The sequence below is a fragment of the Fundulus heteroclitus genome, chromosome 24 (genome assembly GCF_011125445.2).
Source record: "Fundulus heteroclitus isolate FHET01 chromosome 24, MU-UCD_Fhet_4.1, whole genome shotgun sequence".
NCBI lineage: Eukaryota > Metazoa > Chordata > Actinopteri > Cyprinodontiformes > Fundulidae > Fundulus > Fundulus heteroclitus.
The window spans coordinates 5739883-5752045 of NC_046384.1; the positions used below are offsets into that span (position 1 = coordinate 5739883).

The 12163-nt window shown below is 36.8% G+C and overlaps 1 protein-coding gene across 1 annotated transcript; it reads right to left on the reverse strand.

Moving 5' to 3' along the window:
* Positions 1 to 8747: 8747 nt before the first annotated feature.
* LOC118557747 (gastrula zinc finger protein XlCGF7.1-like) lies at positions 8748 to 10397 on the reverse strand. The gene is made up of 2 exons (XM_036128029.1): positions 9629 to 10397; positions 8748 to 9301 (listed from the first exon to the last, which is right to left on the reverse strand). The coding sequence occupies exons 1-2, from the start codon at positions 10257 to 10259 to the stop codon at positions 9288 to 9290; spliced, it is 645 nt and encodes a 214-aa protein (XP_035983922.1). The 5' UTR covers positions 10260 to 10397; the 3' UTR covers positions 8748 to 9287.
* Positions 10398 to 12163: the final 1766 nt, after the last annotated feature.

Sequence of the window (12163 nt, forward strand, 5' to 3'; positions counted from 1 at the left end):
TATTGTGCATTGGAACAGAAGCGTACTCGTGACGTCATCACACCCGCAGCTCTTGAGCATTCCTTTAACGTTCAAAACTATTTATACACTACACCATCATATCTTGTTGAAAACGTTTTTTATTTAAATTAATTTCTAAAAAGTATAAAAAATATCTAAAATAATTACAGAACTCTGGGTATAAAACCAGCAATAGCGTGAATTTCTTTGTGGGGAGTTGTAATTGTTGTAGTTGCAGAAGCGATTGAATCTTCTTTAAAAAAAAAATCAGCACTTTGTAGAAGCAAAATGAGCAATACGAGCAATATTGCTGTTGCTCTGGTCGTTGGTCAGCTTTACCAGCAGGCTGAAGAGGAGGTGATGCAGTTGAGGAGGCAAATCCGAGCAAGGAGAAGATTGATGCAGCAGAGGAGGCTCAGAAGGCAGGCTTTGCTCACCCATCTATTGCCAAGTGGTAGGCATTTTAAGATTGACAGCCTATTTCCTACTTTTATCTTTAAAAAAAACATTGAGGATGGTATTAAAAACGTGATCAGGTTGAAATTGTGACTATTTTTCCTATATTAATAAAAATGAAGACCCAGTTTTAACATTAATAACAGTAGGGTTAAGCTACTTTATTGCACCTCCTGACCTTCACAGCATTGATCATTAAGAAAGGGGAAAAAAAACATTTTTATGTCTGTCCACCTTTACTGTGATTAATCTATAAATTATGTGCAGTTAGTTCAGCCCATTTTTTCAGTGAAATGGTAAAAATACCAGAGAAGGGAAGCCATTTGTTACATTTACTATACTTGACTAGTTTTACAACACTATACATTTTATCTTTTCTTTCTTGAGAACTATAATAATCTGCATGTTAAACAGGTATAGTTTTATGCATAGAAAAGGTGACAAAAAACAATTATGGTAACATTTGGCATTTTTTATTTACAGGAAGAAACAGAAACAAAATATGTGAGGATAAACACCTCTGTGCCAATCCTCCAAATATTTTTTAATGAAGGGGACCTGAAACCAGCCTTCAGGCTAAACAGGGCCACCATCGTCCTCCTCCTTCAGCTGCTGCCCATCCAGAAGGTCCATGGATGGCCACAGGAGATAGAGGTGCTGGTGACCCTCTACTGGCTGGCCAACGTTTGCCCCAAAAGTAATCGCTGCCTGCTGCATCCTTCACAATATTAGTATAGAGGCAGGGGACCAGCTAGACGTGGAGGATGAGGAGGTTGACCCAGAGGAGGACGACCATCCGGCGGCTGAAGACAGGATGCTGCTCCAGCTGGCTGCATGTTTAAGTGAACATGACTACACCTGACCTAATGTAGATCAGTTGAAGTCATGTTCACATGCTGCTTCATTTCTTTTTTTTTCACCACCTGGAAAAATACATAAAATAATGCGTAAATTAATTTCTATTCCAACTATTTTTAATTGTAAGTTTATAGGCATTGTCTATTTGTAAGAGATCTTAATAGGAGTAATTTCTTTGTTTTAAACCATGTTAATAACTGTTAATAATTTGTTGAATATATTACACCTTCATTCTTTTCCAAAGATTAAACATTTGTATAAAATAAATGTCTGGTTTTTCATATACTATTATTACTATTATTTTCTTTCCCTCTTTCTCCTCTCAATTATTCGTGTCCTGACTCAGAAGAAACTCACTTAGATAGGAAAAACATTTATAGAATGTATTTATTTATTTATTTTATATGCTGCTGCCGTCCTAGGGAGACATTTACAATTTATTCCAGCAAGTATTGAGTTAATAAAGCAACACACGTCAGTCAGATAAACACAAAACAAATAAATCATAACCAGCGGTATTATGCACACTACTTTTTTTTAATTACGCACTAACTCTGTAAACAGGCCACACAGGGAAGCTTAAAGTATAATATTCTCGCCTCAAACGATCTTAAAACGTACTTTTGAACAACAACAGCAGCAGAAAAGGGAATTTTTTAACTTACCGCTGTGAGGTCTGTTTGCGCTGTCTCGAATCAAGCTGCGGCCGCGGTGCATTCTGGGCAAGCGGTCAGTCTGAAGAACGCACAAGTCTGCTCTGATGCATGCTCGATAAAGAGGGCGGGCGAGAACAACATCCGGGGAATTCGGCGCGTTCTCGATTTGGCGTTCTCAGCATTGGAACCATAGACATATATAAAGACTTATATTATGTCTATGATTGGAACAGTGCTCGGGCTGAGGCTGATGACGTGTCACGAGCACACGAGAACGCTCAAGAACGCATATTGAGAAACGGCCTGGGTCCTTGGAAGGCAACATGGCAGTAGGCCTTATATGTATTTCCGGTTGGTACAGACTGGCTGAGCAGGCAGCGCTCCCTGCTGTCCGATCAAGGGTACTACCCACAAGTCACAGATCTTTTTTCTTTTTTTTTTAAATGAAGTTTATTTAAACAAAGTAAATACAAACAAGGCAATATCAACAGTGCAATTCTCTAGAAGGCATAGTAGAGGCAGATTTTAAAATGGAAATACAAAGTAAAATTAATGAGGAAAAAAAGAATAAGTGAATGATAATAAAACAATAATTAACACAGCAACAAGGGTATTCATACGTTAGGATAGTTGTACATCGGTGGGCAATTCCATTAGTATTTCAGTCAGGTGTTTGTATGATTTGATACATTTAAGAGATGTCAAATATAACTTGAATTCAGAAAAAAAATTGGGGATGATCTCAACACTCTCTGTTTAGGAATAAAGAATTTGGCTAAACATAAAATTAGGTTACAACAGAGCTCTATTGTTTTGTCTTTTAATAGTATTCCAAAAACAACCATATAATCTAGAGATAGAGTTAGGGAGTGCAATTTTAGATTTGATCCATCTTTCTAAGCAATTCCAAAATGTTTTAGTTTGATCGTGTTCCTAGAAGACATGGTCTATCGTTTCTATATCACTTTCACACAATGAGCATTTATTGTCATCAATATTAAATAAAATTCTTAGTAGTTCTTTTAAGGGGTAAATTGCATTTAAAATTTTAAAGTGAGTTTCTTTTTGGTTGTATGGGAAGTTTTAAATAAAGAGTTATCACTATTTAAATAGATTTTTGTTCAAATTTGCAAAGAATGTTATTTTTATTTATTTTCCCAGGGAATAAAGTATAATGTTTAGACAGTTTCTAATTGTGTGGTTGTTGAATTTTAGGTCAGTGATTGATGTTCCATTGATAGATAAGTTGGGTAGTTGTGGGGTTATTGGGTGATATGTTATATTTTTAATATGATTAATAAATTGTTTTGGCAAGTGTCATGATTTGTTTACCGAAGAACTCAGGAAGCGCACACAGGACTAAAGTTTAAGAGTTTTTATTTAAAGTAGGTGTGCTGGACGGCGGATGATGAAGACCGGAGGTTCGGGGCTGCAGAAGGTCAGGGGTGTAGGTGATGGCAGGAGCTGACGGCCCGGAGAGAGAGAGTCCACAATCACTAGGTGCTGCTCAGCTAGCAGGCCTCATAGCAACACCAGGACTCAGGGCGGCTAGCAGTTATCAGGAGACACCAGGACACAGAGCAGAGCTTGACCAGAGCAGCTTGACAGGTTAGCAATTTCACTGAAGACACTTGGACAAAGAGCAGAGCTTCTCCGGGAACGAACAGCAGAATAAAAAAATACTTACAGAGGGACTGGCATGGAGTGGTGAATAGCAGAAGACGGCCCAGTGCTGAACTGAAGGCAGAGGGAGGTTTAAATAGAGCACTTAACAGGTGGAACAAGAGTCTGGCTAATTAACTAGTAAATGTTAACAGGTGTGACTGACTGCTGAGGAGGTGAAGTGAAGATGACAGAGAACAACTGATGACAATGAAAAACTAACAATAAATAAAGTCAAACCTAACCCAAAAGAGATGACAAAATGAAAATAACAGAAAAACAAAGCCAAACCAAAACTCAACCATGACAGTAAGGCGTTAAATAATCTGGTAAATTCAGCTTTTGGAGGGAAGAACTGATATTTTGCACAAAATTGTTCGTAATTTAACAAACAACCATTAGTATCCATTAAGTGTAAAATAGACCAAATATTCTTCTCCATCCAATCTTTGTAAAATAATTATTTATTGCGATGTAGAATAAATCTATTATTTCATATGATAGAGGAATGTAGCAAGTAGTCTTGAGCATATATCATTTTCCAGTACAGTAACACTTGTTGATGGAACTCTGATAGTTTAATGGGCAATTTATGTATATTAAAATCAGCTAGAAGTACAAGTTTTAGACAACCTATTTTGTTAGATATATAGTTAGGAACACAATACAAGAATAATTTAGAAATTCTAATGGAGGATTTCAACCAATAAATCTTAAGGGTTCTGTTAAGATATTCAAAGTCAATTACTTTTAGACCGCCATCTTTAATTTCTTTGACCATATGACTTTTTCGTAAGTAGTGTGGCCTGTTTCTCCAAATAAAGTTCATGTTAATTTGGTTAATAGTTTTAGTTATGCTGTTTGGGATAGCAGAGCTATAAGTCGAATAAATTAAACTTGACAAACATTTCATTTTGGATAAGTAAATTTGTCCTAAAATAGAGAGGTCTCGTTGTAGCTATGAGTTAAGTTTGGAATTACCTTCTTTAATTTTGTTTTCAATTGTTAAGGTTGAGTTTTGATTTTTGGTGACACTAGTTTCCAAGAATTTAATTTTAGATTCCATTGGAATGCTGGATATTTCTTTTAGAGGGGTGTCATGAATAGCTATGAGTTCACATTTTTATAATATTTAAAGTTAGTCCTGAAGCTTCTGAAATTTTTTTTTTTTTATCAATTACCATTGGAACTTGATTGTGATTTTTTTTAAGAACATGGTGGTGTCGTCTGCTAACTGGCTAATGATTAATTCTGTGCCGAAAACATCCGATTTCTCAATGTCTGCACAGTTTTTAAAATGGATTGCTAACATTTCTGCAACTAAATTAAACATCCATCCATCCATTCATATTCTGACCCGCTTAATCTCTCATGGGGTCGCGGGGGTTGCTGGTGCCTAGCTCCACCGTTCTAAGTTAAACAGATATGGTGAAATGGGACACCCTTGAGGAATTCCTACATGAATGTTAAATCTGGCTGTGGTGGCTTTAGGAAGTATCACTCAACTATTAATGCCTTGATATAGACCTCTGATTAAGTTAAAGTTTGGTCCAAAACCTAAATGTTGAAGAATTGAGATTAAGAAATGGTGTTCCACAGAGTCAAAACCCTTAAAAAAGTCAAGGGAAAGAATAAAGCCAGTTACTTGGATCATGTCGCTATATTCAATTAGGTCTTTTACCAGTCTAATATTGTTGTGAATTGACCTTTTAGGAAGCCAGATTGAGATTCTGCAATAGTGTTTGAGATTTCGGATTGTAGACGCATGGTAAATATGTATGTTTGTAATTTATAATCTGAATTTTTGAGTGTAATGGGTCGTCTATTCTCAATAAATCTAGGGTCCTTGTTTTCTTTGGGGATAAATATAATAACTCCTTGTTTCATTGTGGTAGGTATGGGATGACTTTTAAAAATATCAATAAAAACTTGATTCAGTAATATTTTGATGTCTTCCCAAAAGTGTTTATAAAAGTTCCCACTTCCCAGTCAGTCCAGACTGGGGAGCACCCGGTGCTTTGTTTAATGGTAAGCGATTAACAGCCTTATCAAGTTCTTCTATTGTAATATTGTTGTCGCAGGTTTTTTTGTATTTATCATCTATTTTAGGGATAAATGTTTCAGTTTGATTAAGAAAGGTGTGGAATTTGGATTCTGAGAATTTGGAGGTATATAAATTGCTATAAAATTTAAAGATCTTGGTTGATATTAATTTTTCATTGTTGGTTTCAGCATTGTGTATTATTAAGGTTTGCATAGAATTCTGTTGTCTTCTATTTTCTAGATTACAGAAGTAGTCCGTGTGTTTTCTCCTTCTTCCATCCATTTTGCTCTTGATCTAATGAAGGCCCATTTGGCCCTTTGAATATAGATTTCATCCAGGTTAGGTTGGAGAATTTGTATTTTTTGTTTGTCTTCGATTGAGGGGTGGGGTTTATTGCAACCCCTCAATACTTGCGTAGTAGTTTAGTTAAGTTTCACTAGCCTAGTAGAGAGGATTTGTTGATTGAAACAGTCTTAATTCAGATAAACAACATTCTATAGTGATGTTCTCTGGATGTTCATTTTATTTCTCTTAATACATTTTTTAACTTGAAGAGAAGAAGTTGTCTCTCATTTATTCTATGTGTGTGCAAAGTTTGCTGTTAAAAGATCGTCAGTGCTTAAATCATTCCTTTCAACTATTGTCCAAATATCAGCTGTTGGGCTGATATTCAATGGACAACAACTAAAAGACAGAGTTATTTATTAACCATTGAATAACTTTAAACGGTGTGTAATAGTACAACTCTTACAATTTAAAGTGTTGATGACACGATATTGACTTTTACTGCCATGTTTTTTAAGCCAAAAGATTATCCTCAATGATCTATTTAATACTAACAAGCACACCTGCATAACATTGTTTTAATCAAATAACACGGCCATAAGTGCAAATATGAGAGGTTTTAGCACCGCGTAGCCAGAAGAAGGAAGTTGTGCAAGTGTGATAATGGCATCCAGAAGTGTTAGCACCAAGAACAACAGCTTTATAGCAGACAGTAGCTTAAGTTTACAGAGTTTTATCAGAAGTTACGGCCATGCCTTCATATTTTGTTGCAGGTTTTTGTTCAAACACTCATAAGAACGGTGGTGTGTTTAATTGAGGCATGTGTGGAAACTTATTTCTGATACAGGCCCTAGCACAAGTATTACCATTGAGCTTTTTGTCACTGAATCATGTTGAAACCACAAACTGTTGTATTGGGATTTTATGTGACAGACTCACACAAACCAGCACATCATCATGAAGCATGAGTTTTCTTAGAAGACGTATCTTAAATGCCAATTTTTCAGCCCGTAAACACTTCAAACTTTTTAGTCAGTTTTATCTTTACGGTTTTCATACATTGAATTCAACCCTAAAAACTAAAATCATTATCGGTGGATGCAGGAATAGAGATAATCTTGTATTTGTAAATTTGTAGTACATTTTATTTTCATGTTTTTATTACATTTAGTTGCAGTAAACAGTTAGTTACACTCTAAATCAGCCGATTATGGCTTTTGCCCATAACACTTTTTTTGAAATCACTTTTACATTTATAAATGAAGTCAATATCCATCCATCCATCCATTTTCCGAACCGCTTTATCCCTCATGGGGTCGCGGGGGTTGCTGGTGCCTATCTCCAGCATGAAGTCAATATATTTAACACAATATTAAAAATACAATTATAAACCTGGGTGCATTTTTAGACTTGATACTCGTGTAGGAGATACAAGCTAGACCAATGTGTACTAAACCCTCAGATCAAATGACAGAAGTTTAAATATTACTTTGGCACACATTATCTGCCCAGTCAATAGTATTCCATGGTATTAAGTCACTGTAATTTCAATATGTACTTTCCTACCAACCTTTGCAACACTTCTTGAACATAGACATTGAATTATTTCACTAAAGCTAAATCATACAAGTAAGCTTCTACCACAGCTCTAACCCTACCCTCATTGTCACAAATGTTACGCTGAGTCAGAAAGAACTGAATAGAAGAAAAAAAAATCCATGAATATGAAGAATTCTCAACACATCACAGTCGTGTTCATGGAAGAAGTCATCCTTGAGCTCAGAGGACTCATAGGACAACTAAAAGCAATTACAATAAAAAAACTGAGCTCGTAAACTGAGAACATCTGTTATACAGATCATTTGAACTATTGAAATACAGTGAAAACATTTTTATGTTTTAAGACCAACCTAAAAATGGGCTACTAGAGAAAGGCTGAAACCAGCAAGTAAAGACTGTCGCCTTTAATGACAAACATCTCACAGCAAAATACAGCTATGCAGTTTGAATTAGTATTCATAGCAGAGGCATTTTCCCTCCTGAATAGAATCTCACGTCTGTTCAAATGTGGTTTTTGCCTAAATCTTTGTCCACATTGATCTCAATAGAAAGATTTCTGTCCTGTAGATAGGGATGGGAACCGAAAACCGATTCCTGTTCAGAACCGGTTCCGTGTGTTCCAATTCCATGGCACCGTTTGGCAGCTCGCTTAACAATTCACTTATCAATTCCAGGGAGCATCAGAGCCAGGCAGCACGATTTACGTCACGTTTTTTACGCAAAAAAGCAAAACAAAAAAAATGGCGCCCCATCGGGGAAAGCGATCAAAAGTCCGGTCAACAAGGAAAAAAAAAAAAAATCAGTGGATCAATAGCTATACCTAAAACTAATACGTTTGTGGTTATTTAATAAATTTAGCATTAATTAATAAGAAAATAAAAGCACAAATTGTTGTCTTGATCACTGTGTATAGGGACGGCCATTATTGCCTGACGTCACATCCTGTGACGTAATGTCGCGGTAAGGCACTGCGCTCCAGAATAACATTTGTTTCTGATTTCAAGAGGACTTCACCATTGAAATTCACGAGAGCTATTGTTGACGCAACAATGCCCACGTGCATGGCCGTTGGATGTTCCAATACATCTGGTAAAAGTGAAAAACAACAACAGTTTTTTCACCTTTCCGATTCATGATCCACCACGGGCTCTTTTGTTGGATTGCCAACTTGCCACCGAACTTCTGGCCAGAGAGAAAACACGTCGTCCGTAGCCAACATTTCGAAGAAGAATGTCTTCAACATGACATGAGAGCGAGACTTTTCGGTAGGTTTTTCTTTTTTATAATGTAGAATTTGCCGGAACATTTGTTCACCGATCAGAGGGGCAGAGTGATATGACAACCTTATAAACATTGCTCACTGTTGCGAAGCCCACTTATTTTATGCAACTTTGATCTAATTTTTTTAAGTCGCTTGTAAATTTCATGAGTTGTGGGTTGCAGTTTTCTGGGCTTGTTTCTGAAAGTGAAGTCGCTTGTTTGGGCTCTAAATTAATTGACGCTGAAACATCCCTCCGCCTTATAACGCACTGCAGCTCATTCTGAAAGGAGCAGAGAGTAAACTCAGAAGGAACCGCTCTGCCTGTATTTTCTGCAATTTACGGTTCCAATAACTGATAACTGATGAAAGTAGATTTTGGCTGATCACCATTTTGAGCAGAGATTGGTTCTAAAGATGAGTTTTATACTCATCTTATAACAATGCAGAACCCACCTATAAACCGTACTTAAATGTTTATTTGTTGTCTTTTTATGTCTCAAAAAGGTTAAATTAGTATTACTTTAAATTTAAATGCTTAAAACCATGTCGATTTTTATTTAAGTGGTGAAAAAAAATTCCCCAAATTAGAATTGATGAGAATCGATAAGGAATCGAATCGTTTCACAGAATCGAAAAGGGAATCGAAATCGTGAAAATCTTATCAATTTCCAACCCAACCTATAGGTATAAATTCTGGTGTGTGTTAAAAGTTGCTTTTTTGCTGAATCTTTGCCCACATAGATTACAACAAAGACCTCTAACTTGTATGGATTCTCATGTGTATGTTTAAATTTCCTTTTCGGCTAAATCTTTGTCCACATACATCACAACAGAAAGGCTTCTGTCCTGTATGGATTCTCATGTGGTCATTTAAAGTGTCTTTTCGACTAAAGTTTTGTTTACATAGATCACAACAGAAAGGCTTCTGTCCTGTGTGGATTCTCGTGTGTTTGTTTAAATGTGATTTTTGACTAAAGCTTTGTCCACATAGATCACAGCAGAAAGGCTTCTGTCCTGTATGGATTCTCATGTGTGTGTTTAAACTAGATTTGTCTCTAAATCTTTTTTCACATAGATCACAACAGAAATGCTTCTCTCCTGTATGGATTGTCATGTGTGTGTTTAAATGTGATTTTCGACTAAAGCTTTGTCCACATAGATCACAACAGAAAGGCTTCTGTCCTGTATGGATTCTCATGTGTGTGTTTAAACTTCCTTTTCGATTAAAGCTTTGTCCACATTGATCACAGCAGAAAGGCTTCTCTCCTGTATGGATTCTCATGTGTGCGTTTAAACTAGATTTGACACTAAAGCTTTGTCCACATAGATCACAACAGAAAGGCTTCTCTCCTGTATGGATTCTCATGTGTGTGTTTAAACTAGATTTGAGACTAAAGCTTTGTCCACATAGATCACAACAGAAAGGCTTCTCTCCTGTGTGGATTCTCATGTGTCTGTTTAAAGCTGATTTTCCCATCAATGTTTTGCCACAGTCTTTGCAGCTGAGCTTAACTCCTGTGTTGCCTTTCCTACATTTATTCTTCTCTGTAGAACATTTCTTATATCCAGAGTCTGACAAGTGTTTCAGCTCAGAGAGAGGGTGCTCTACATCACTGTCTTCCTCATTCTCAGTGTCTTCAGCCTCTGAAGAAATGGAAGCATCTCCATGATCTTGTATCTTGATGGATTCTCTTCCATCATACTCTTCTGGAAGCTCTCTGCCTTTAATTTGGTCTGGGTCATGCAGGTCGGCACGAGGTTTGTGGTCTAAAGAAGCTTCTTCTTTAACAATCAGCTTCTCCTTAACATCTGCAGGAAACATGTAAACATATTTTGCACATTAGAAAACATTTTGATCTTAGCCAGAACTGAGGCACACTTTGATTAAGATATATTTAGGGAATTTTGTTATATTAAATTCTTTGACAGTACATGCAGAACAGTAAAAACACATAACAAAATTTTATGACTGTTAAAACCGCTGCAAAAACTCAGTTCTTTGTTGAGCTACCTTTTTTACATTAAAGTGCTGATGACACAATATTGAGCTTTTCAGCCATGCTTTAAAAACTAAATGTTAGGCTTTGTCCAATGTGCTTAATGTGTCTATGTCCAAATATACAGCACACCGGATTATAAGATGCACCATACGGTACTAAAACGAGAGCAAGGAGATGTCATTTTATTTAAAATGTAGAAGTTTTGAGTATTCTGCCACAACATGAAAACGACGGTATTTTGAAATAATTTTCTGATCAATTCCTTCTAAAAACTCACCAGACGATGTGAAAATGTTAACCCACCCAAAGCTATTTTTCCAGCCTAATGCATTCAAAATAAGCCAGATGGGAAACTTTTTATTTTGAATTTTATTGAGATTATTTTTGCAGCACTGTAGGAGTGGTCACAGAGCCACTGTTCAGCCAGAAGCAAATAAAATGTTTGCTCAATAAGTCTGCACCCTATAAAAAAAAAAAAAATAGAAAGCCCCCCCTTAGTTTTTTCCTGCAGCCCAGCACAGCCCATGAGCCACGTGGACTGTCGGTGAAGGTTTTATCCATCGTCAAGCGTACCAATCGGCTGCACACACATTCTGCCAGTGGCACGAGGAGAGGGGATAGTAGCATGTTTGTTAAGCTAGTTGCACTGAGAGCCGTTTCTTCTCCAGCAGACACCCACTGAAGGGCAGAGAAGGGATTGTATGTCCTTGACTGCTTGGAGCAGCTCAGTAGATTGGGACATATTAAACAGTTTGATGGGAAAACTTGTTCCCGCTGAGCAGAAATCTGGGTGACAGCGGTCAAAAAAACGAGAGCTTTGCATTTCCGGACTCATGTCAGCAAGCAATAAGGGGGGGGGCTTTAGTTGGCTGCACTTTTTTTGTTCAAAAACATGATCATCTCTTTGCTAACGTGTATTTCAATTTGACGGTGTAGGTACCAGATTGACTCGGGGGCCTGCGCCTTCTGATGACTTCACTATGCCTGATTGGTTTAACGTTTGCACAATTGCGCAAAAAACATTGCGATTGGTCTGGACAACTTACTAAAGTAATTATAGCGGGGTATAGGTTTTATTTGAGAGTGGGATTGCGGTTTGTAAACGGACAATTTTACGAAGAAATTCTCCATGGTCCCTGCACCTTCCAATGACGTCACCTTATGGCAACGCCACTCAAACTACATTGAGCCCGCAGTCTGCATTTGTAACTAATGGATTTTATTTAGTTAATTTAGAGGTTTCTTTTTTCTCAAAAGCTTCAGGCTTAAAGATGAACATAGAAAATGTGAAATCTTAGCAATTCAAAATAACCAACCCACTTTAATTGATAAACATTAGGTAAAATATTTAGGTATAATGATTAGCAAGGACCACATTGGA